The 26,132-nt window shown below is 47.7% G+C and overlaps 1 protein-coding gene across 14 annotated transcripts in view; it reads left to right on the top strand.

Moving 5' to 3' along the window:
• Nucleotides 1-26,132, top strand: part of caska (calcium/calmodulin-dependent serine protein kinase a) — a 125,236-nt gene that overhangs the window by 9,657 nt on the left and 89,447 nt on the right. For all 14 annotated transcript variants that reach the window (XM_030342793.1, XM_030342803.1, XM_030342805.1 and 11 more), the window contains exon 2: nucleotides 25,200-25,312. In XM_030342793.1, coding sequence (XP_030198653.1) covers nucleotides 25,200-25,312 — 113 coding nt within the window. The remainder of the gene's footprint in view (nucleotides 1-25,199; nucleotides 25,313-26,132) is intronic.

Below are 26,132 nucleotides of genomic sequence, written 5' to 3'. Positions count from 1 at the left end.
TCTACCATAGGATTAATAGATTTTATTCATTTTGCTGTGGCTCAGTTTCCCCTAAATACGTTGAAGGTAATGGCAGAAGATGCCAACATGCAGACCTGTGACCGTCACCGCTATGCCGGGGTTATCTGAAATGCATTCTGGGAAGCTGAGTTTCTGTAGTGTTTTATCTGCAGCTAGTTCGTTGGCTCCCCTGGCCGCTGCCCCTCTGCCACCCACCTCCTAAGTAACCTATTAAACCTGCCTAAGCACCCACCGACCATTAGAACTCATTAAAACACACTGCCCGTTAACCGTAGCCTGTCCTGCTCTCACTGTTTACGGTTTCATGTCATTTGACTCGCAATCGCAACCTGGGCTAATTAGTGTTGCGTAGAACCGAAGATGGAGTCTAACTACGTGGGTGTTGTTAATCATCTATTAAAAAGGTTTCATTATCAAGTGGCATTTTTTTATGTGCTTACATTTTCATTGTGCAAGCTTGTACAGTGAGCTAAATCTACAATGGAAGGTAAACCGCTCTGGACCATCGTGTGTGTCATGACTTCTGTATATTATATCCATGCTGTAAGCCACTTTATATTGCATACAGCCAGCCTGGCTTTGATGCAGGAACAGCATCTCCAGTGGTAGACGGGGTTTGAAGTGCAATTACGTGGTGGCTGACTAACTTCCGTTTTTAGGGCGAATACACATGCATATTACACCGACTCCTCAGGCTACATCTGTGTAGACCTGTGCGTACAGGCCCACAGTGCATGCCCATATTTTTTGCATTTTCACTTTCTCATTCTATGCGTATGTGTTCCCTGTGCATAGAGTTATGTGTTATCCATTTGTGCCAAAGAGAGGGAATATGATAGATGTGGTAGCAGGGGGTGTAAGAAATTATGAATAAATTACATTTGTCCCAGTCAATTTGTCATTAGGGGCTTCACGTGTGCAGGCCCATCGGCAACACCCAACAGTAATAAATGGAGACGCTGGAAATAGGAAGCGCGTGTGCTTCTCGGAGAGTGACTTTGATTGCCATCGCGACTTTTGCTGCCCACTGGGCAAAGACTGTGGTATCGACCTTAACAGTCGTATGTGTGTCTGCTGGTCGTTTATTTAAGATAGGGCTGCAGGTATGTTATGCCAGATATGTGACGTACCGCTGGTGTTTATGTACTCACACACGCATCCATCAGAGAGCCAGGGCGCGCTGCCCAGTGTTTCACTGACCTCTGTCCTTGAACTGTGTGTCTGAGAGTCATTTAATAGTGATTCATATCTGAATAATGGATGTCTCTGTGCCTTATGGAGCCAGAATGGGTCTTGGTCGCTTTCTCTCTCTCTCTCGCTCTCGCTCTCGCTCACAAAACACACACATGCGCACACAGCTCATCCGTTGGCTCATAGTTCTTAATCTGAGGGTAGCTTTCTTATCACCTTTTGTTTGTTCAGTGGTCATGGCAACAAGACGACCTCAAATTTCGCCCGAGACGGGCTTAGGTCTCTGTCGTCCCCGGTGACGCCAGTTGGAATGTAGCGGTCCGCGCCAAGTCTGCCGGGGCTGGGGAAGCGGGGAGTGGTGGGGGTGGTGGTGGGGGGGGGACGGTAGCATCCTCTCGCTGGATCTCCCACCGCTGCTGGAAGAGACTGGTGTAATCATAAAGGCCTGGAGGCCTTTGTACCTTGTACCCGCCCAGTGTACCTCCTAACGGGGTACACTGGGGTTTTCCGAGCACCGATCCGCTTGTGTGGATGTCTCTCTGTCCGTCAGGCTGTAGTTGCAGGCCAAGCATCCCGGCTCAGCTCCCGGGTCGTCACGACAGGGTGGCAAGGGCTGCACTCTCTCCCCTTTTCTGCTTTCCTCACTGAATCCTCACTCAATGTCCCCCCTCGGAGTCATTTATGAGTGCGTTACACGCAGATGTTGTACTAATTGTTATTTCCCCCCCCCTGCATTCATGACAATACTGCATTCATGACAATAAAGACTTGACAGAATTCTCTATCCAGGCGATGCATTTCTTTTTGCTTTTCAGTACTTAACGCGTCGCCTGCGCATGCGAATGCAGAAAGACACGGCTACACGTACGCCAACGTCCGGCGCTCGCACACCAAACCCTTTTCATACTCTTCGGTCAATCCCACACACGTCCTTGTCAGTGCCCTGATTCATTCACTGGCTTTTGTCCGACGATGTGGTGTCATACATTTACTCAGTCAGACAGCAAAGGTCTTGTTACTTATTGACATTTGAGCATTTAGTGTTTGTCAGATGGCGTATGACGGTGTTCCCTCCTCGTAATGAAGCCACATGGAGTTACTGTAGCATACTTCCCAGTGGTAACGTGGTTGAGAGGAGCCATTGAAGCGAAGGGCTAGTAATAGATTCTGAATTATACTATAGAGTGAACAGACACACAGGCAATAGCATTGTTTCCTTTAAAAGCCTCCACATTCTGACGTATTCACTTTCGATAAGCCAGAATTGTACAAGCATAGCAATCACGAGTCCCACTCAGTTTTCACTCTATTTTATTTGCGTGTGTGTGTGCGGACTTATTGATGTCGTTTTAGAAAAGTCTGTGTATTCATTTTAGTCTGGGATAAGTGTGTTTGTGCTTACATGTTCTAGTATGGCAGCGGGGGGGGGGGGGGGGTTTGGAGGAGTGAGTTACGGATGACGTTAGTAAGGCACACTCCAGCGTATTCCCTCAAATATTTACCCTCTATTCTCCCAATCTGTGGCATCGACCTCTAACAAACAGCCAGAGGGGCTTATTGCGAGAGGGAGTGAGACAGTCTGGGTGTAGAAGGAGGGATGAGAGGAATGAGTAAAGACCCAGGTGAACTCGGAGTGAATGAGTCTGATCCGGAGATGATGTGTAGAGGAGTTGGCATCTTTCAGTCGTGTCATGGTCGAAAAGAAACCCATGACCCACTTGGCCGACTGTTTAGAAGTGGACATCATCCCCAGTCCCTGGAGAGAAGCATCACCCACCTAATAGCGGAACAACGATGGAACCTGCCATACACTACCCCCTAACCAAGACCTGCTGTATAACCAAGACGATGCTGATCCCTCTGATCATTAACACACGCTCCCAGTTGGAACACAAACAACCTTTTGTTCCTCCAACAGACTAGAAGCTATTAGGAGGTAAACGTGGGTCATCTCCCAGAGGCTCCTTGTTTCAAACATGCCGCAGGGAGCAAGCGACGTGCCTGCTTGCAGCTACCTCCCCCCCCCCCTCACCCCTTGCATTAGCTCACCTTGCTGTGATGCGTAGATACATAAACACCCTTATCCGTTCTCCGGCCAGCAGACTTTGGGACTTGACAGCTAGTGACCCCTGCGACCCCCTGTCTCTATGCGTGCTTAGCTGGCTAGAGGCTGTTATCCAGTGCCTCTAGACATCATTTTTAATTGCCTTGAAAGAAGATAATGAAAGCACAGTACCCGCACCCGGTTCATACGCGGGTTCATCTGCGCACACCTCCTGCGCATTTTTAAGCTCTGGAATCGGAATGCTTTAAACTGAACCGCGTTCATAGCAACGTGACAGCAACGCGGCTGTAAATGCCACAGCAGTGTGTGTATGTATGTACTGCCCGCACCCGTTGCTAACGATGCCTCCAAGGCGACTATAAATCCCGCTTTACCCTGGACTGCGGTGTTCATCGCGGCGGCTGCCGGGAAAACGGCCGCATCTGGCGGCAGTCTATGGGAGAAGATTGGCGCTCTGTCCCGGCCCAGTATGTAGCCGTGTTTTATTTATTAGATTTTATTTGATTCACTATGTGCCCTGGTAGTTTGCTGGCTGTGGGAATGGGAGGGAGTAAAAGAGTTATTTGTTGAAGCTGTGTATCATTGTTTTGTGGACAACGGGACCTTGGCTCCCAGCCCAGAGATGAAAAGAGGGGGGGGGGGGGAAATGGAGAGATTGAGTGCTCTGGGTTCGGTAATTTATATGCTGTGTGGCCTCTGCAGGCTTTTAACCACACGTACAAATGTGTGTAGCCAGCACATGCTATGGCTATGAGTGCACTCGAGACGCAATAACACACCGGCACGCTGATAACAGCTCAACTCAGCAGGTCTCCCATCCCGGTTATGAAACCTCTGAGCTCATTGCGTGGTTGGGGGGCCTTGCCAAGTACACACCGACGTGCACGCGGTCGGGAACTCACCAGCTCCTTCCGTTGATACGCTTTTTATAGCTAGCTGGCAGATACGTGCTCTTTTAATCGGGGTCAGGTAGACATAAGGTTGGGTTGATGTCTGTTGTTGTTTAAAAAAATTATATTATAAGAGCAGCATTGTTTACTTGTAGGCCTGCCTTGCAGCTCATCTGCTCGGGACATTAAAGCACCCCCCCCACATTTGGAACTGTCCTCGCTTATACACACTCAGACGGGTGTGTGTGTGAGTGTGTGTCTGTGTGCCGGAAAGGGTATCCAAGGCAATGGGACAGCCTTGTTTGACTCTTCGTGACAACATTTGTGTGTGCGGGTGCTGTTGCAGCCAAGAGGCTGTGTGTGTGTGTGTTTTTGAGTATAAGACTCCAGTCCAGACCCACACAAACCACGCTGCCCAGTGTGTGGTTATGTATCTTCAACTAATTATATCCAAACACCAGCAGGCATACTCTTATCTCTGAATATACTGCCGCCTTGGAGACGTAAGCGAAGTGCACATGTTTGTTTATCATTTGACCCGGAAGGCTCTCTAATTACTCGGCTTTAAAAGGTACACACACACGCACACATACACACACACATATATTCTTGCACAATAGTGCTTTAGTTTTTACCAGCTGTGTCAGACATGCAATTATTTGTAATAGAAAAGGCATTTGATCTTCTTATCTCCATCTCCATGGCTCTCTCATTTGGAATCAGAAGTAGTACCTTAAACCAATTACCTGTCAAAAAACGTCAACACCTGCTGTGATTGGATGCTGTGTACTACCCCCCCCCCCCCGCCTCCCGTTGCTGTTTTGTTTGTGTACGTACATGTTGCTTGATATTGTACCGCCTTGATCTTGAACAATGCCTTAGTCATATTTAGGCCATTGCTTTAGGAGTTTTGATTGACAGCGGCTGTCAATCCATTTGATTGTCAATGTTGGCATTGCACGGGGGCTTCAGATCTTTGCGTAACAACCCGTACCCATCAGGGAAGCTTCCGTCAGAAAGCCGTTTGTACAACAATGACCTGCCAGAAATAAAAGGACGACCTGTCACTTTTTATCCCTATCGCTGAAACACAAGGCCAATATCATTATGCTTGATTAATTAGCATTGTGCTTAACATTGTCTTTGTGTCAAACAAACTCTACAAGACTCGTACAGATTTATTTTAGACTTAAGTACCGGTAGGGGGCCTAATTGAGGATCAACAGTTCTGCCGCCAGACCTGTGTGCCAATTACACTCACTTAAGTGAATCAAATGTAATTAGCGTACATTCAAACGACAAAGCGCACTTGGATTTTTCGGAGGCACCACTCTTGCGCAGGGCAGGGAGTTTAAGCTAATGTGCGGCATCCTCGTGATGAACGCCAAGCAGCAGATTTGTAATTACATGACACTTGGATTATTCATGTGCTGGGGCTTGAGAGTGCGTGACGGCATGAATGTGCTGCTGCAGATACAAGGCGTCTGTCACACGTCCAGTTGCCTCAGCTAACTAACAAACTGCTGGGGCTTCGCAGAATTCCACGAGAGTCCCACTGCGGCAGTGTGGCAATGAATTAGTGTGTGTGTGTGTGTGTGTGTGTGTGTGTGTGTGTGTGTGTGTGTGTGTGTGTGTGTGTGTGTGTGTGTGTGTGTGTGTGTGTGTGTGTGTGTGTGTGTGTGTGTGTGTGTGTGTGTGTGTGTTTTTTATATATGGGCTAATCTTAGCTTTAGTACTATCCTCCAACCAACCACAAGGATTAAGTGACAAGCACAGGAGCAGCAGTAGGCAAGGGCGAACCGGCAAATACTCCTAAGAACACGCATTCTTTAATTGACGGTGGCTTGATCAATATTATATGTGCATAGTTTGGCCAACACATTTTGTTCACTTCCTTCTCTTGCTTGTGCCAACTCTGTGCTGAAAAATATGTTTTCAACCCACTTTGGAAACAATATTCAAGCCTTCCAAAGAGGCAGACTCCCCCCCACGCTGGGTAGGGTTGGTTGACGAGGAAATTATCTCCATAGCGAGAGAGTGAGAAAACAGCGAGACGTTGAGAGCGTTGCACAACTCACTATCCCTTGCCATCCAGACAGGCTTTTAATCACCCAAAGTGTATCCTTTTGTCAAGGCTGCCCTTTTCCCCCTGCCCCACCTGCTTACTAGCCCCCTGCCCCAGTCTTCAGATGGGGAGGAAGACCCCGGCTCAAGTGGAGCTCCGGAGGCCAGAGTCTAGGGTCCACAGCGGTTGTGTAAAGGCAGAAGGTCACCGGTTTCCCATCCCTGTCAGCCCCCCGGGGCCCTACTGAGACACGGCGACTGAGGTGACAACCACAGACCATGCGTGTACAGAACACACGCGCACAGCTAACAGGGCACTCAGGCTACTAGGCCTGTGGATGGCCTATATAAGTGCACAAGAACTCATTGTGTCACGGAGAAAGGCTCAGCTCTGGGCTTTCTGCTGAGTATCGAGTTCCTTTCCTTTACGCAGTCTCCCTCCCTTCTCTCTCTCTCTCTCTCTCTCTCTCTCTCTCTCTCTCTCTCTCTCTCTCTCTCTCTCTCTCTCTCTCTCTCTCTCTCTCTCTCTCTCTCTCTCTCTCTCTCTCTCTCTCTCTCTCTCTCTCTCTCTCTCTCTCTCTCTCTCTCTCTCTCTCTCTCTCTCTCTCTCTCTCTCTCTCTCTCTCTCTTCCCTCGCTCCCTATGGCCGGGCAGCCAGACTATTGACTGTGGTACATGGATTTGGTGTTTTCAGTGGAGTGAGTTCTGATGGCCGGAGTGGTTCTGGTACAGGGCTGTAGGTCGATGCAGACTCGCAGAAGGAATGGGAACTTTTGAATGCAGGGGGTCCCAGACTGTCACCTCAACGATAATCAATACAATATATAATATCCCCATTGTGTTATGGGACTCTCTTTTGGGAACCTGTTACAACATGCATGTTGAATATGGGGCGTGTAAGTTGTGACGTCACATGGCAATGACGCAATGACGCCACAATTTTGGGAGTATAGGAGCATGGATGTTGGTAGGAATGTTTTTTTGTCATTGTTTGCTTATTCGTCCCAAAAGATTTGCCATTATGGGGAGTCATTGTTGTGTGTGAACTTTTACAGCGCTTCATTTGAGACGTTGCAAAACAAAGGTTGCGTTAGTCTAGGTCATGGGTTTTCAACCTTTTCACCTCGAGACCCAAAAGAGAATTTGGTGTCTCCCTTCATATTTTGCTAATGTTACATTTCTTACAACCTCGTATGAACTTGCACAGGGAATTTGCATTGAAGAATGAGGACAGACATTAAGGCAATACCCACGTATACCAGCTCACTAGCTACCAACTAACTCACAGAAAAATAACATTTTGAATGCTACACAAAGAATTGGATGACTTTTCTGTTAGAATTAAAAACAATATATATGTATCCAAGCCTTGTTGTAGTACACTGAACACTGGAAAAGTGTTCCAATGTGACCAACATATGCGTTGGTGCCTGGATATATCCCACCATGGCTCGATCCTACACACTGCTGGATAGGATTTGGTCTTTTTATTTTGTAATCTCGTCAGGCAGGATGTCTTTGTTGTGGCTAGCGGACGGATGCTTACAGATGAGGAGCTCAGCCATGAGCCGGCGTGACCTGCTCCCATCTCATCACAACCCCTCCTCCCTCCTTCCAGCCAATGAAGATGATTGGCTGATGAAAGGAGAGAGGGTGGAAATGGTATTTGGACTGTGGACATGAAAGTACTGCCACTTTGACTCTCTGCTGCCGTTAACGCAACACAAGGTTGAACCTGCGATGCTGAGGGTTGCCTTGCATCGGAATACACGCCCCTATCGGTGTCTCTTCTCCCTTTCTTTCTCCTGTACTTTAATATTTCGCTTCATTTCGTCCATCTTGCTTATTCGGTGTCTCCAACTCTTCTTTTTCTCCTCCCCATTTACACCCCTTCGACTAGGCTTCGACTCCTCCTCCTTTCCTCCTCCTTCCCTCCTTTCGTCCTCCTTTCCTCTTTCCCTGCTCCAGTCTGGAGGCCGGGGGGCAGTCTTCTGGGTTGGCCGAGCGGCCCTGCTGTTTGTGCCAGGGTTTTGTAGCAGGCTGGCAGAGCTTCCCCCCTGGCCGGCACTGACCAGTTCTGGATAACTGGTCAAGCCAGCAGAACGCTCTGTTCCTCTTACAATGTTGTTCCGCTGGTACTGTGGGTGAGGGCAAGCCTATGCCGAGAACTGCGCCAAAGCTTTGGGTTTCTACCATTTTCCAAAATAAAAGAATATATATTATGGCTCAAGATGTTATGGTGCTGAACATGGAGCCAGACTAGGGTGACAATCGGCGGGCTAAGTGTGTTAGCGCTGACTGTGGCAGTTATGACGTTTTGTGGTGTTATGATGCAGCATGCAATACAGACAAGCGTGCAAGTCTTCAGTACATGCATCCGTCACACACATAAACCCTACTGGAAGGGAAAATCCAAGTGTCACGCCTGGTTACTACTGTGCCACATGACCATGGGATATATTGATCTCCATGTTGAACCGACCGCAGCCTATTTATCTGAGCTCAATGCAATTCCGATTTGAAGCTTTACCAACCCGCTATACATTACACGGATGGTGGTCGGGTGTTATGTTGGTCAATGCACGGCACAGCAGACCTCAATCTGCTGTTTGACCTGAACTCCCCCTTTAAAGCTGTTTAATGGACTGCCGGACATTCATCCCATTCATTTCTTGCAAAATTAAATCTAAGATCTCGGGTTGAGTAGAAGAGAGGTGGCTTGATCCATTGATTGATTTGACAATATCTGGATACCATCTGTAATGATACTAATACCAGGATTGTCTCTTGGCAATTTTGGACACATTGGGGTACATGGGAAAGTGTGTGTGTGTGTGTGTGTGTGTGTGTGTGTGTGTGTGTGTGTGTGTGTGTGTGTGTGTGTGTGTGTGTGTGTGTGTGTGTGTGTGTGTGTGTGTGTGTGTGTGTGCACGCGCACTGGCTCTGAAATGTGCCAATGCATGCGATGCATGGCCTATATGTTCATGCAGGCTCTCACAAACCACTCTCATCCCTTCAGGCATCTAATAGATGATATTGCGTTATCTCTGGCCTCCAGCCAGAATGATAGCCAAGCATTGAATGCGAGACGGAGGGGGAAAAGCCCTATGACCGGGCCGACGGCAGCGAGACTTCTGAAAGTGTCTGTGCCTCCATGAGCAGGGAAATGAAATTTCTTCTCTGCAGAATCCATGCCATCACTTCACCCGTAGCTCAGGCCAGATAATACACTTGCGCGTAGTGTTTCTGCTGCCTGCCTCTCTGTGTATGTAGTAGGGCTGAGCCTGAATATTTTGTTATGCATTTGTAGGGTAGCTGTTCGAAATCTCAATTCAGTATTCAAAGATTTCTCATGAAATAATATGATTGCTTTTTTAACGTCTAAGCCTATTTGGGAACTGCAGGTAGAAGGCTAGGTTACATTTCGTCTGAACATGCCAGTATTCATGTATATGTAAAGGCGCTAGACGTCCGAGAATGCTTCACTTCAACCCTTCAGTTGAGGCAATGGTAGCCATCATCCGAATGGCCAAATATGGGCTGACTGAATTATAATTTGTTGTTTTTTGTTGGATATTTCAAACGTTATTCAAATATTGTGGTTAAACTTTAACAGCTGCTGTCCAGTGTAAGGATACGAAAGCCCTTAACCCCGCCAGCCATCGGGTGTTAATACTTTTAGAAGGGTTTTAATAATGAACGTATTCAAACCCTTCAATGTTGAAAAGAGTCCAAACGACACAAAAGATTGGCTATTTAGTAAACACGAATAGAACAGGTGGTGAACTAGTGATGTTTTTCCTTTTTATGGCGATCCAGATCCCACAATAGCACCTGTTTGATTTATCACCAGGTGAACAAAACTTATCCTAAAATCTATTCAAAACTTTGCACAATGTTCAAACCACCTATTTGCTTTGTGATAATTGGAAGTAGGCTTACTCCCTGACTCTAGAAACCGTGCGTGTTCAGAAATTTAAAGGCAGCTTTGAAGCTCTGCCGTAACTGAATCCAACTCGGACTGATGAGTGGATCTGAAAGCCACTGAATTGATATTTGTTTTACCCATTGAACCATTTCAAAAAGAACAAAAACGGTCAGTTGTTAAAAACTTGAATCTGCAGCAGTGGCCTCCGCCTGCTCAATCACAATTTTATCACAGCATATTCGGATATTAGTTTGGAAACCTAACGAATATTCAAAGCTTGAAAAGGAAAAATGATGTCTTCGGGCCATCCCCTATATGTCTAGCAGCCTACCCCAAAGCCATGCTGATGTTACACGCAGTCGTTCACTGTAGTAGAAACCCTAGAGCACCGGTGTTCTCCCCTGGAGGACATCAGACCACTGCACCAGCAGGATTATTCAGAAGAGATGTTGTGGTTCAATCAATCCATCGTGTAGCACTCGCGTCCCTCACCCTCCAGGAAATGCTTTTAAAAAGCCACTTATAGTAGAAACAGCTGTGGGTTACACAACGTATTTGATTAGTGCTTACAGGTAATCTGTGGGTGCTGGGATCACGGCCAGAGCCACGAGTGATGGAACTAGGAGTTGATTTGGCTATTGCTAAGGTCTCGGCTCAAATTAAACAAGTTAATAACAGAGGCTGTAGCCTGAGTGTTGACTGCTGACCAGTGAAATTATCCTCATGGCTTTGACGCACACACACACCCACGTACACACACCTGTACACATGGACACACACACAACAACTCACACACACACTGGGCTGCATGGGGGAGAGGAAGTTGGTGGGCAATTTTGGAGTTATGTAAGGAGACTCACAAGTGAAATGCGTAATGAAAATTGAGAAGATGAGGAAATATCTGGCCCCCAAATAATAACAAGCTAAAAACCAGTCCCCGGGCTGTGTTTATATTCTGATGGGTTTGTTTTTCTCCCTTGTTTTAGTGCATTTTTGGGGTGTGGTGCCTATTGTGCTTATGCAAGCAAATGCGTGCGTGCGCACACACACACACACACACACACACACACACACACACACACACACACACACACACACACACACACACACACACACACACACACACACACACACACACACACACACACACACACACACACACACACACAGAGAGAGCTCCATAGTCCGTCTAGCAGGCTGTTTCAGAGCGAAGCACATGATTAATTGCACCGGGTGGTTTGATCAGAATCTATGGAGTATAATAAAATAACAAATTCAAGCTTTCTTTTGTCAGTGCAAAATCCAGCGTCCATTCACCCGCACTTCCCCTGCTCTTTCATCGCCTCAATGGCCTTCTGTGTTAATCAAAAGTTCAATTGATTTCTCCATTCCAGGGCCAATAATAGTTTTGTTTTTTTTATTCCCCCCCTGGTCCTTCTGTTGTTCGACCTCCTGAAAAGATTCCCGGGATTTGCCGTCAGAGTTTCCACTCGTAGTCCGGGCCCCTCGCTCAGAGCGGGGCCCTTCAGCGGCGCTCTGAACATGTCGACGCTAAACAGGCAGCGGCAGAATGCGGTCTCGGTCCCGGGCTCCAGGCCTCTTTGGGAGGTCTGCCGCAGGGTAATAGCCATCCGGGGCCCCAATTTGGATCCAGCGTGCGGCCCTGGGGAACCCTGCCCACTGGTTTTGTGGCGAGCTCAGTATAGACACGGCTGGCTGTATGTCCGAAGGTTCCCCCTTTAGACGCCTGGTGGAAACCAAAGAGCTCATTGAGAAGTAAATTAGAAAATAAAAACTCCTGAGAGCTTTTTAGTTTTGAAGAAGTTAGTTTGGTTAGGTAGGGTTTTAGTGATTTTAGTGGGGGGGGGGGGGGGGCGCGGGGTAGGGTTTTAAATGGATTCATAAGGGCTGTGTTTTGGTGAAAACATCGACGGCAGTTTAATTCATCATCCTTCGTCCCAGTTCCACTGATGCAAAACCAGTTGTTGCCTTGGGAACCAAACTCAATTCCGTTCTGAAGCAAACAGAAAAAGGACACACAGGGTCATCATGACTTTTTAGGTTTGCCATTATAGGAAGGTTCTCAGGAGCTGTCTAAGAAAAACTCCTGCATCATGAATACTTATTAAAAATACTGTTTTCCAACTATTTTGTCTAAATTCTGTGTAACTTTTTACATGTTGCCACCACCTTTTTGACTTTAAATTTGACTCTCCTTGCATAATAACTATTCATATTCCTGTTGGTTCTCCTACCAAGACCAAAGCTGTTGCATAACACTTTTTCCAATGCAGTCAATCTGCTTCGACAGTCTTGCTTTCATCACGCGTGTCATACCCCTCATACTTGACACACGCACGCCCACACGCACCCTAGCACCCTCCAAGGCGTGGGCAACGGAGCCATCGGACCACAGCGAGGCTCCGTGGCAGCGACCGTTAAAGAGGCATGCCCTCCCCGTCTCCTAAAGCAGCGGGGGCTCTTCTGAAGGCTCTGCCTGAGGCCGGGGTCTCTGAAGGCCCTGCAGCTTATCAATCATTTAGCAGTGGGCGGGTGGCGTGGACCCGATGGCCCATCCTGCTCATTAATGTTGCACAACATCTCAGACCACAGCGGAAGGATTGCTTTACGGTCAGAGTAATCAAACTCACCGGGGGGCGGGCGCACACAGCATTAGATGTCATTTAAATCCTCATCTGGGATTAATACGGTACTTCTTATCCTACTGGAGTTTGCTCATACACTTGGTGCTTGCCTCGTAGACGCCTCATGTATTTTAGTTTGGGTCTTGTTTTTTTGCAACTCTTTCCGCAATCCTTTGTTTAAGTTACTTTCCAGTGTGACACTACGTTGAAAATGACCCAGGAGATCGGTCTCCCCATTCATTCCAATGGCCTCGGGACGTCTTTTATCAAACAAATGTTTAGTTTTGCTGTGCAAAGACTTGCACAGAACTGCATTTTCCGCGGTACCGTTTGTACGAGTGACTCAATGGGTTTGCAGGCTTAGCAGAGTCAGCAGCAGAGTAGGAGGAGATAAGACGCTCCAGTGTTTGCACAACGAGGTAAAGCCCATTCGTTAGTTACAGATGGGGAGATGAATGACTGCTTCCTCGCACTTTCCAGTCCCCCCCCCCCTATGAGAAAGTTCTGGAAATGATGTCAGTTTTTCCCTTGGCTCCATAAATTCTCCCGATTCAAATCTATTCTTCCTCCCCCTCTCCTTCGCTTATCTTATCGGATCCAAATCTAGGATATATTTTTTGTACCCTCTCTTCCCTTCTTGTCTCTCGCTCTACATGTCTTTGACCATCAATGTTGGGTGATATCAACAGTGGATTTGCTGCCTTCCAGTCTGTACGGCACAATCAAGAGTAAATGTCTGTTTTGCAAAGATCAGGTTTTGGACATGGCGCTTGGAAACAGTTTGCTAATCCACTGAGTGCATCTCCTGCTCGTTGGCATTATGAAAAAACGGCAAACGGCAGCAACTCTCAAACTTGGCTTGTGAACCCAAAACACTCAGGGAAGATTGGGAGAGGAAGTACTTTTGTGTAAGGGTTCTTTTATGCTTTTTCACTTTTTATATGCATCTTTTTATCCTCGCATATGTTTTGTTAGTTTTAATTTTTTCCGCCTTTCCTTTGTCCTCCACTCGCTCTCCTGCTCTGTTCTGTTCACTTTAAAGGCTGGTTGTCTTTTTATTTTTTCATAACCCCTTTGATAGCTTATCAGCAACCCAAATTGTGTGCACACCGCTTTGCTTTGAGTTCTGAGTTTATAAGTGCAGCCGCTTGAGGAGGAGCCATCAGGGATACCGCTCTGCATAAAGGGAACTGTAAGATGTCTGTTTCATCTCCTGCCAGAGTTCCACTGGGTGGAAGATAATTTTGCCTGTACTACTGATCAAGCCTGTGCATTTTCGTAATGGCCCGACATCACATCTTCATTAACATGTTTCAGATGCGTCATAGATACAACCCCCATGCTGCCGTTGCTCTAAAACGTCTGCAAAGCGCCATCTCCTCCACTCCTAACCCCGTGCTGTGCTCCTGCGACAAGTGTTACTAGTGTTGCCTACAGATGTCTCAGCATGGTGTTCAGGGGGGAGATTTGTCTGGATCGCATCGGATTACAAAATCTATTACTTCCGATATCTGATCCCACAGCTTTGGCTAATAACGGAGACACGATGCTGAATATAGGATTGGCGATCCCAGACCCAGAGCCGTTCCCAACATGTCTAGTTTTGAGTGGCTTCTCGCTGTCATCACCCAGCTCCAAGCTCCGCTCTCGGACGCCGCCCGGCCTGATAGCAGCCGACAGGATCAAGTTGTCGAGCGGCCGTGCCCCTGTGCCTCCTGGGAAATCGTGGCTTACTTATTCATCCCAGGCACTGTGCGGGAGAGCCCAGCAAAGACCTTTCCACTGCCGTGCTGTCAACTGTCGCTCTTTGGAGACCCCTGTGACTTCATCCGTTAACACACATGCTCGTGCGCACCAAACACACACACACACGCGCACACACACCACACATGTGCCGTTGCGTCATCACCACCCGCCAACACTCTTTTGTTCTCTACTGTACATATTTGGCAAGGCCGCCCAACTGGCGGCTCAGATGTTTTCGGTTTTATTCTTTCGGTGTGTTTGTCCCGTTAATGAGCCCGGCGTTGCAGTCACCCTTTAACCTGAAGCTAATGGCCGCCTCATTGCTGGTTGCAACCAGAGACAGGCAAGGATTGGGGGAGTTGAGTTGAACTGTGGAGGACCAGGGGGACGGGGCATGTCACTTCCAATGGTCCTCAATGTCCCGCAGCTCTCTGTGTGTGTGTATGTGTGTGTGTGTGTATGTGTTCTTATGAGCGTGTGTGTGTGTGTGTGTGTGTGTGTGTGTGTGTGTGTGTGTGTGTGTGTGTATGTGTTCTTATGAGCGTGTGTGTGTGTGTGTTCTTGTGAGCGTGTGATGGGCGCCCCCCTGTTGCGCAACCCACTTTTTTTTTTACTAATCATGTGCTGCTGATGTTGTTGCGGCCTCGGCGCGTTCCCCTCGGCCAGCGGGGCCAGCGGGGCCTCAGCCTCTGCAGCGGTCGGGTCAGGCGAGGTGGCAGGCTCCGGGCCAGGACGTGAGGCCAGTGTGGGGGGTCAGGAATGGGAATGAAACGAGCTGCAGCGAAAAGACTCTCTGCTACTTCACCGTTGGTCTTCAGTGGTGTTGGGCTCCATCTCAAGATGGTGGGCAGGAGGGTGCGTCAACGTTCTGTACGTACGTTCAGCCCTTTTAGGCTCCAACTGCTGTTCCAGGCCGTCAGAATTCATAACCGAGGGCCAAATCGGACGTGAAGGATGAGACGCATACACAAACCTTCTGTTGACCCCCCCCCACTCCCCAACTGCCCTCTCTGGGGCTCTGTTTTCATTATTTTTCATATATTTGTGTGTGAGTGTGTGTGGACTCAGGTGAGAATGCTAATGTTATTCCAGCCTCCTCCGTAGTCCTCATGTTATCCGCTGTTCGGGTGATCCTTCATTACCCCTTCACAGCTCAGAGGTTACATTACCGCTCCCACTCCACCCAGGGCCCGGGACTCCAATGGAAACGTATTGCAACTCTCCTCACTGCTACCCCAGCAAAGAGAGAGAGAGATGAGCTAACTAGGGCTGAGGGAGGTTTGCATTTATTCACTGTAGATCAGTGTGATGATCTACCCCTTCTCAGAATCTAAGGCTCTGTTCAGTCCTTGATACTTCACCTCTGTCACCTCGGTTAATAAGACATTTCTGGGAAAAGCACTTCTGGGTTATATTAAATCAACTACAATTGAATTTGAAGAACACTTAAGAACACTATGAAGGAATGAATTTCAATAAACTAGGTCAACCAAAATAAGAAAACACTTCCTAAAGTGTAAGCAAACCCCCTGTTTCAGCTGAGTTCTGGGATGGGTGTTTTTTTCCCATGGTCTAGACCCGTGGTAGCTTTCGGAATCGTTGTGTATGAGCGTTATAACGAGCGGTACAGAGCGGGAGGTTGGTTCCTGTTTCGTCACGGAGATATTCCACCCAAGAGAAACTGATTTGCGTGAGCAGAAAAAGCTTTCTGAAGGGATTTTTAGTCTGTGTATTCCTACAGCGGCCAGGCTATTCCATGTTGATTTGAAACCCTTAGAGACACTACTTTTCACTTTACTACTTTACTGCAGGCCGAATTAGTGTTGGCCAATTACATGCTTACAGAGCTCCGCTTTCAGCAACATGATTGGTCAAAACAAATTTGATGCGGAAAATAGAGCAATGCCAAGTTCTCACAAATTTTAAGCTCATCTGTCATCATCATCATCATCCTACTTTAGATAAGCAATCTAACATCTTGACTTGTGGGATAGGCCGGAGAGGAGTCATGTCTCATAAAAGGGAAGAAAAATACATTTCCTGGTGGTTTCAAGTCCAAAGCCTTTCTCCCATGTCTTGATAAGCGTTTTGCATAGTACTTATAACCGGCACTTTTAATGTTATGGCAACAACTTGGCAGGAACTTTCAACGGACAACAATATGGCATTTATATCCCCTATATCCTCCTTCTCCTTATTCCCTGCCCGTGCAGCACCCCGCCTCTGGCGGCCGGGGGGGGGGGGGGGGGGGGGGGGGGGGGAGCGATCCGAGTCCCCGTGCGGGCCTTATGGCCGCCTCCTTCCTCCATCGCAAATCATCTCTCAGTCCAAACAAAACCACTACGCTCTCTGGGGAGTTTGATTCCAAAATCTCTGTAGTACTCCGCTGTGTGCGTGTGCGTGTGCGCCGGCGGTGTCTTGTTCAGGTTTCGTGTTCGTATTCCCCATGGGAAGGGAAGCAGCCCTGTCTTGTCTGATTACGTAACCACTCTGCCAGAAAGCCTGGGGGGGAGGGGTGGGGGGGGTAGGGGGGGGGGGGTAGCTGGACAAAAGGAGTGAATAAGGAGAAAGGGAAAAGAGAGGGAGGCAGAGAGAGTGGGGGGAGGCAGCAATGCCCATCAATGCAGATGATGGACGTGGGGGATAGAGGGGGGTAGAAGGAATCCAGATGTGTGGGCCGTGGCTGTTGTTGAGGTGCTGCTGAACACAGAGGAAGCATTCAAGAGGCTGAATTCTGCTTCCTGTCACCCTTCTCCATGCACACGGTTAACCTTAGCCCTCAGGCAACTCTGTCCACCCGATAGAGTTCTGCATTATGAGATTAAGTAGTTCCGTTCACTCTCTCTCTGTCTCTCTGTCTCTCGTTCCCTCTCGCTGTATTTTTTTCCCGCCACCTTGGTCAGCCGTGGTTTTGGCTCTCTCGACCGTTGTGTGAAGCCTCCGGGCAGGGCACAAAGCAGGGAAATGTCAGACGTTTAATTGAATTTGCAGCGCGGCCAATTCCACCGGGCGCGATCAAGCGAAGCGCACGGTGCCATCAAAATACACAAATTGGAGCAAGACACACACTCTTCCCCTTCTCTATTTCTCTCCCTCGCTCTTTTCAGAATACCCACATTTTATGTTGTCAGAAGGGTTAGTACGAGCCAGGCTTCCATCAGACCCTGTGAGAGAGCGTATAACGGTACAGTACACATGTCCCATGGTGTCCAAGTGTCATTAATATTCAAACCGCACTAACTTTTTAATGAAATATCAGCGTTGACTAGTACCTCGAGATATGGATCACATGAATATGAACTGGCCGCGGAGACCGAAACCAAGCAAGCACAAAATGTATGGCCTTCGTGTTAAGATAATGAAATCAAATGTTTCCCTGCTGACTGCACCGTACGCGGCGTTCGTTTTACTGCAAACCAACGACGGCCCATTAAGAGGAATGGCATGCTGGCATCTTCCGCCTGAAACTCTCCAACAGACGGTCATGGCAGGACACCATCGGCGACAGATAGACGGGATAGGCAATAAAACGCTTATCTACTTACTATAGCCCCGCCTCGGCTTCCACCACGCACGCACAAATACACATTCACACACAGGGCTGACCTTGGTAACTTTCGGTCTGATCCCGGCCCTGCAGATAATGAGAGTAAACCCAAACACACCCATTGTATACAATGACTGCTCCGGGCTCTTGCTTCTAAAACTACAGCTCAAATCCTTCGAGGAGAAAGCCATTAAAGGTTCGGCCTCTGTCTGGATTAGCTCGTGAACCGGCGTCATACTTTAGTATAATGTAACACAGGTCTAGAACAGCAGGCGTTGGGACTATATTTAGAATAAGTTTTAACGTCACCCCGACTATATTCAGGTGGGGAAGAGCTACTGTTGATCCAAGAAACAGTTGCATGTTGGTTTTGCATGCCTTGCATACTGATTAAATCAACGTATGAGCCCACAAGATGACAAACTGGATTTTGGTGTTTTCAATATCCGCACCCCCACACTCAAACCTCTCGAACATGGAGAGGCTGTGATGTAGGTCAGATCATTATCTCAACGCTCTGAATCTACTTGTCATGCCCCCAACGTGACACTGCATATATTACTAGTTATATTATGAACCGACAGGAGCGTTCAAACAAGGAAGAGCCTTGGCCTTAAATGGAACACGCACGGGCACAAATGCACGCACGCACGCACACACACACACACCTGACCACCCCGTATTCCAGTTTTGCTGCACCAATTTTCTACCACGTCTCTCCCTTGATTCCTCTCTATCGAACTCCGACAAAACTTTTCCTTGTTCACTTACTCCTTACACACGCACGCACGCAGACAGACAGACACGCACCCGCCTCCCTGTTAGCTCCTCTGTCGGGGGTGTAAACATGCTAATGACTTCCTATTAGTGCTGATTCCTCTAAATGTCTCCTCTAGGCTAGAGTTTCATTACGGCTTGTGATGGCAGAGGCGCCACTATTCCAACTCATTGGCCAACTGCTTCGTACGGCGCCTCCTATTGTGTGCTTCCGTGCTCAGAGCGAGGTGTGCACTCTGCATTATCTTCATTTTAATCATCTCTACGTTTACTTTTTCCCTTTTTCTTATTGAGCGAAATGAGTATGCTTTTTGTCGTTCCCCCCCTACCACGTACATTTGTTGTTATTGCATCATCTGCAGTGTTCCTGCAGTATTACCTTGTGCCTCTTAGTTACCTTGTCTGTGATGCCAAGTCTTTGAAACCTGCACGCACTAGTGTCAACAATCCTATTTTACATTTAATCTGGCCTGGGCTTATCTTTAGATATCGTCCCAGGATGGCTTAAAGTCACGGGTTTGTGGCGTCAAACTGTGCCTTCTAGCTAGCAGCTGCCCGCTACTGCCTTATTCTTCCTCAGGAAATTGCCTGGCGTTATCTTCGCAACTATTCTCCGCCTTGTTTGTTTAGTCAAGGGTTGGGGGCAAAGCCAGAATGAGTGGCTGAGGGTGTGGGGGGTATAGTCAGATGGAACATAAACACACACAATGTCGATGTTGACAAGCTATCACAGGCCACTGTACAAAACTGGAAACAGAGAAAAGTATTTGTTAAAAAGTTCCCCCCGTATTCAAGCCTGCCCACACCACACTGATGAAACGGGTCAATTTGCATTGTATGGTCCCAGTGACCGTGTGACCACGATTTGCAGAGCACTAAAAGCAGGAGTAGCAACGATTTCACTTGCACGAGTTAAGCAGCCCTACTGGCAGTGAGAACCTCCTTACTTGTGGATTGATGATCCTGAGGGAATAAGTCTTGCACAAATCGATATAATCTATTAAATCACTGCTTGAGTCAAGTCTTATTGAAAAACATACTTTTACTTTAGCTTTCAATGCAGTGTCACTGCCTTTTTTATTTTATTGAGCCTCAGTTGATATTGATTTCCTTTACCGTTAACTCAAATCCCTCCGTACTTTTCCCTTAGTCTGTTTTCTTCTTATTCCGATATTGTTTTCCAATACACACTTTGTTATTGTGCATGGATGTGTTTTTCTCTTGTTATGAATGCAATGACCAGTCGATTCACTCTCATGCACTCATAGCTTGCGCGCGTACGTGAATATGAAACTGAAACTTGCCCCGTCATTAACACTTCATTTTCGGATCATATTTTGGCATTTGTGTCAGTACTAGCATTATTAAAATACCTACATTTTCCCCTGCCTGGGTTTGACACACACACACACACGCACGAAGGCAGGCACACGCATGAAGGCCTGCTGAATAAAGCCGTTATGATCAGTAATATCGTATTAGTATGTTGGCTGTCAGCGGCTTCTCTCCCAGCTCAGTTACAGCCTGCAGTAGATGCACCCTGATAATGTTACTGGCTGGCTAGCTTGCATCTCAAAGATCCTTCTTTGTTTGGGTTGATGGCATTAAGGCCTCAACAATTTAATCATTTTTCTCCGTCTCTGTCTCTCTCTTCGTCTCCATCGGTCTCTGTCTCTCTCTGTATGTCTATTTGTCTCATCTGCTCCTCCCGAAGTGTGTGTGTGTGTGTGTGTGTGTGTGTGTGTGTGTGTGTGTGTGTGTGTGTGTGTGTGTGTGTGTGTGTGTGTGTGTGTGTGTGTGTGTGTGTGTGTGTGTGTGTGTGTGTGTGTGTGTTGCAAGCACTACTCCTGCTCAACATTGGAAAGCATGAGTCACCAGGCCTCTTGTGCGATTACTGTCAACAATTGTATGGCACTCACTCACTCTGGAGGTCATGTCTCCCTCTTAGCCTCTGCCCTATATGTCACCGGGTGAACAGTACACTCTATCTGCATAATTAAGCTCCCAGGCTGAGTCCCCATAGGGTTTTACGATGGGTTTAACGTCCAAGCATAAGCTTGTGTTGTGATCCAACGTATTCATCATTGTTGACTGGTATCAGTAATCTTTTACTCCACATGTGTTTTTTCTTTCCGGTGAACAATTGTATTCAAATGGCCATTGAATTCTGGCGCTGTCGAAAACCCTATTTTAAGAGAATATCATATATTTTCCACTTTGTCACTTTGGTCAGCATATGCCATCAACGCAACGAAAAGGATTGATCCTGAGTGCAGGAGACATTGAACGGTCTGTTATGCTATAAGGTCATCGCTGATGAAGGGGAGACGCTGTATCAACGCTGGGGTTTGTTTACCTCCTTCAGCACACTGTCGCATGCCTCTCCCCTTTAAAAAGGAGGGCACCATGTGGTCATTAGTCAGGGATTGCTCAGAGGAGGCCTCTGAGGTTTACCACACTGTGCATGAAGATGCCATTCCCTTGTGAGGAACGCCACGTACGTGCTAACTCCCCGTGTTAGCGACGCTGGCAGGTGTCGATTGACATACAATGTCAACATCTTCGCTGAGCTCTATCTACTGCAGCAGGTGTTGGCTTCCCCTTTGCTTCCCAGTTTGGATTGGGGACCCTGGCGTTCATACTTTCAACCTTTATGTCTGTTGCGTCATGTCTGGGTTCGGACAACATGTAACAACATTGAGTTCTGTCTAGGCAGAGCCCGGCGTTCATACTGCCCCAGGTTAGGGGCTGATCGCACGGGACCAACCGCGCCAGGAAGAATGTATACACTGACGTTGTTATAAGATACTTTGGATAAAGCGAGGCTTCCACAAAGTGGCGTGTCTTTATTCCTCAAACCCCCTCCTTGTGGACATCGCTACCCTGTCTCTACCCTGTTATTTTTCGGATGGTGGCTCAAGTGCAGCAATCCTCAGAAAAAATGTGTGTGCACAGCTGATTCTCTTTTCATGAGCGTGATGGCAGAGGCCGGCTGCAGCTGAGCCCTCCTTTCAGCTCCCTAATGGCTCCTCCATAAAAAGTTGGCTTTTACTTTATCGCCTATTTCTTTGAATTCCATGCCGGCCGGGGCTGCCAATATGGCCATGAGCCTCATCAAGCACTTCCTTCCTACCCCCAATAAGAGAGAGGGAGATGGAGATAGCGAGTGGGAGAAAGACAGAGGGAGGCAGAGAAGGCGGCTGTTTGACATAGCTTCACACTCGTTCAAAGGGAGCAATGTAGCGCAATTAGCGTTTTCTGCAACAAGCAAACTGAACAATCCAATCTACTCTCCCTCCCTCCCCCAAACATGGGCTGGGACAGGAAGCTGTTAACAGGTGTTTGCACTGACGGATGAGACGTGATGCTGGGACAGCGCGCTCCACCCACGGCCACTTTGTCTGCCTCGATGGCTACCTGATTACCTGTGTTCGCCTCTTGTCTGGTGGCTGTCTCCCTCTTGCTCCGTCTCTCAGCAACGTCGACTGTCAGTCTGTTGCACATACCGCAATGGTGCAAAATAGAATGGACGGCATCCATACCTTCCATAGGTTTACTTTCCACAAAGATTAGGCTGTATAGACGTTTACAGAGTGCACTCTAATTTTAAGTCTAGAGACGATAGGAGGATGCGTCTGAAAACTGTGTTTACCATTCCCAACGTAATCAGTATGCAGAGACGTGGAGTCTGTGCGTACATCCACCGTTCATACCCCAGTGGGAACACCCGGGCGCTGTCTGGTGACGCCGCTACCTTTTTCAAAATCCAACACACGCATTGAAAACCCATCACATGTAGCTGCCCCCCCCTCGCTCTGTGACCCAGTCTACCCCCTTATCTCTCTGCTGCCACCCCTCTCCCCCAAACCCACCTCTCCTGCCTCCCCCGACCCCTGGACTCCTGGCCCCCCCCCCCCCGCCTGCTTGTTACTCTCTCCTCCCGAGCTCCCTCACCTCCCCGTCCCGGAGAAAAGGCTGACATTTACTGGGCAGAGAGAGAGAGAGGAGATGGGAAGTGCAGGACTGAATAACTAATGAGAGCCCCGTGACCTGATATACCTGCACCAAAAAAGTTTGGAGTTTGGTGAAAGGTTTTTCATATATCTCCCCCCCCCCCCCCCCCCCCCCCCGTTCCAAAAGATTATTTTCACATCGCTTTTCAGAGTCACTGTGAGCAGACTTTTTTTTTTCTAGTCCTCTCGCTGTTCTCCCTCGTTACAATTGTTTTTCTTGAAGTTATGATGCTTGCTGGATGGATGGATGGCTGGCTAAGTGGAGCTGAGGGGAAATGTGCGGTGTCACTTGGTGTTTTTTTAAGCTAATTAATTACCGCGATAAGCCTGTAACTACATGTAGCTGCAGGTGTGTCAGGGATCCAAGGATTGCTTGTCCTCGCTAAGCTGTTGATCTCTGTGTGTGTGTGTGTGTGTGTGTGTGTGTGTGTGTGTGTGTGTGTGTGTGTGTGTGTGTGTGTGTGTGTGTGTGTGTGTGTGTGTGTGTGTGTGTGTGTGTGTGTGTCCCATGTGCTCCCCCAACAGTGGAGCATTTGCAACAATGCTGGATACAACATTGAGTTGGTCATGTCAAAGTGACCTAACCTTTACTAAGCAGTATTGTTCACTGCACCACTCAATCATTCGTGTGTGTGTGTGTGTGTGTTACCACCATATTTAGCGCATGTGCCTCTGGGCACCATGCCGTTGGTACCTCAGCCTTCTGACGATAAGCAGCTTTAGTTTGATCACCATCTGCTCAGCCAGTCTGTATTTGTACACACAAACTCACACATACACACACACCTCCACATTGTGGGTGCACTATCAGTAGTTAAACCACAACCATTGGGTTTTTGTTCCATCCATTGCCAGGGAAAATATTTAGTCTGGCTACAAACGCAGTCTGTTAGCTCTGTTCCCGGGTTGTAGAGAGTGCACGCCACTGTGGAACTGGTAATTAGCCTGTGTGCTTGAGTGCGGTGAGTGTGAGCAGTTGTGTCATCTCGGTGAGGGTAACACTGGGGGAAGGCAGGGCTTTAGATGTGCGTCTGACTAGCCTGTCATGTTCACCAGGCTCTGCGAATCTGTGATGATGGATACACTGGCAGAGAGGTGTCAAATTACGACGACTCGATGGACACGCACGCACGCACGCACCCACGTACGTACGTACACGTACACACACGAGAAACTGAAACTTGCCCTGTCATTAACACTTAATTTTCGGATCATATTTTGGCATTTGTGTCAGTACTAGCATTATTAAAATACCTACATTTTTCACCTGCCTGGGTTTGACACACACACACACGGACGAAGGCAGGCAGGCAGACGCACACGCACGCATGCAAACACACACACACGCGCACACACTGGCTGTAATTACCACATGACCTGCTGATCATTAAAGCTCATTAAATCACAAGGACACAGCCGCACGTCCAACAAACCGCACATCTTTTTAGATGTGTGTGTGTGTGTTCATATGAACAGCAGTGTGTTTGTGTGTGGGGTTGTACATTTTTGTGTATTTAAACTTGCGCACGAAAGGCGTTGTCCTGGAAGATCTACCGCCAGTTTATACAAGCTGCCCTCTGCTCCTTTCACCTCTTTGTTAGACACGAAAAAACACACACATACGCGCACAGGCATTTTGGCAGTCCTCTAAGGGTCAAGTCCATTATCCCAGTGTTCATACAGTCTGTGTGGCCGATGCAGCCTCTTCCAGGTGGTGCAGTAAACCCATCTCTTTGCAGGTCAGCAGAGTAGCACCTCTGTTTACACATCCTCGTAATTGAATAATGCATACCTATGTACGTGAACCGTGGCCATGGCTCTTGACCTGGCTTCTCTTTATGTTTAAATATGCGGCTGCACGCAGGAATGCCTTATATAGTAAAACAAACCGTATCCCATCGTTCACGCTCTGCATTTTTCGCTGTACTTCTATGGCAATAGAAGTGAGGTGATCTTGCTCGGCGACCATTTAACCTAGTGAGATCACCAGATATGGGCTTCATTACGATCTCCTGTTATTTTGACAAATAGCAAGTTATTTTGTGTATTGCCTGTTAATTTCCTGCAGAGAGGAAGATGCATTTTACTTTAGTGAGAAGAGTAAATGACTCATGAACATTGCTAAATGGCTCTTCTTCAGGAGTAGGCAAAGTTGTTGCATGGGTTGCCCTCTTACATTAACCTCCACCGCTGTGCCACTTAATCTTCTGCACTCATTCTGAATTGTGATGATGCGTTCAGCAGAATGCATTATTGGATTTGGATGAATGTATTTGCTAATGTTTGTGTGTGTGTGTGTGCTTGTTCTGCAGGGGTCCCTTCAGCGTGGTCAGGAGATGCATCAACAGGGACACGGGACAGCAGTTTGCTGTCAAGATCGTGGATGTTGCCCAGTTCACCTCCAGCCCTGGGCTCAGCACAGAAGGTACACACACAGACACAGACAGACGCACGCACATATACGCACACGCACGTGCACACATATACACACACACACGCACATGCACGCACGCTCACCAGACAGGTGTGTTGTGTACATCTTCAGGTCAGTCTTTTGAAGGAGGCTGTCAGCGATCCTCAACTATTTCGTCCCTCTTCCTGCGTATGTGTGCGCCTCCCTTGCAGCATTGTGTAATGTCGTTTTGTGTGCGTCTGTAATATTGTATAGTGTCTCCTCTATATTTTTCCTGCCATTACCATAATATGTGTTTTGGATGGTTAAGCCTGCGAGCCATAGTCTAATAGCCATCCTCTGGAGCCTTTTGGCTGGGGAGACCAAGGTAAAGATGAAAGCTATTTAGTTGCTGAATGGAAGGAAACGAGCCATTGTACTTTTTTTTTTATTGCATTTTACCATATTTTGTCTCTTAGGTTTGGCTAGCTGTAGTGAGATGATGTGTTCATTTCTTTGTTCAAATAAAGAAAACGTCTGTCAAAACAAGCCAGCTGTGCCCTGAGGGCCTATTCTATGTGCAGCCCTATAATTTCCATCCCACTGCTAACCTAAATAGCATCCCAGTGTTTCTCTTTGAATTCCAAAACAGCATAGACCTTCGATGAAAAGTTATGCTTCCTGTCATCTCGGCCGGTTTACATAATTTTCCGGTTCAAATGTCGTTAACTCTAATTGGTGTTGATCTCTCCCTTAACATTACTGCAGTCCCCACCTAACATCATAACGAATGGGGTGAAATCAAATATCCCATCTGCCTAGTGGCCTGCCTTGATTTCCCCATACCGTATAC

The sequence above is a fragment of the Gadus morhua genome, chromosome 20 (genome assembly GCF_902167405.1).
Source record: "Gadus morhua chromosome 20, gadMor3.0, whole genome shotgun sequence".
Lineage (NCBI taxonomy): Eukaryota > Metazoa > Chordata > Actinopteri > Gadiformes > Gadidae > Gadus > Gadus morhua.
Note: the sequence above shows the minus strand (reverse complement) of the source record. Positions and strands in the feature narration are given on the sequence as shown.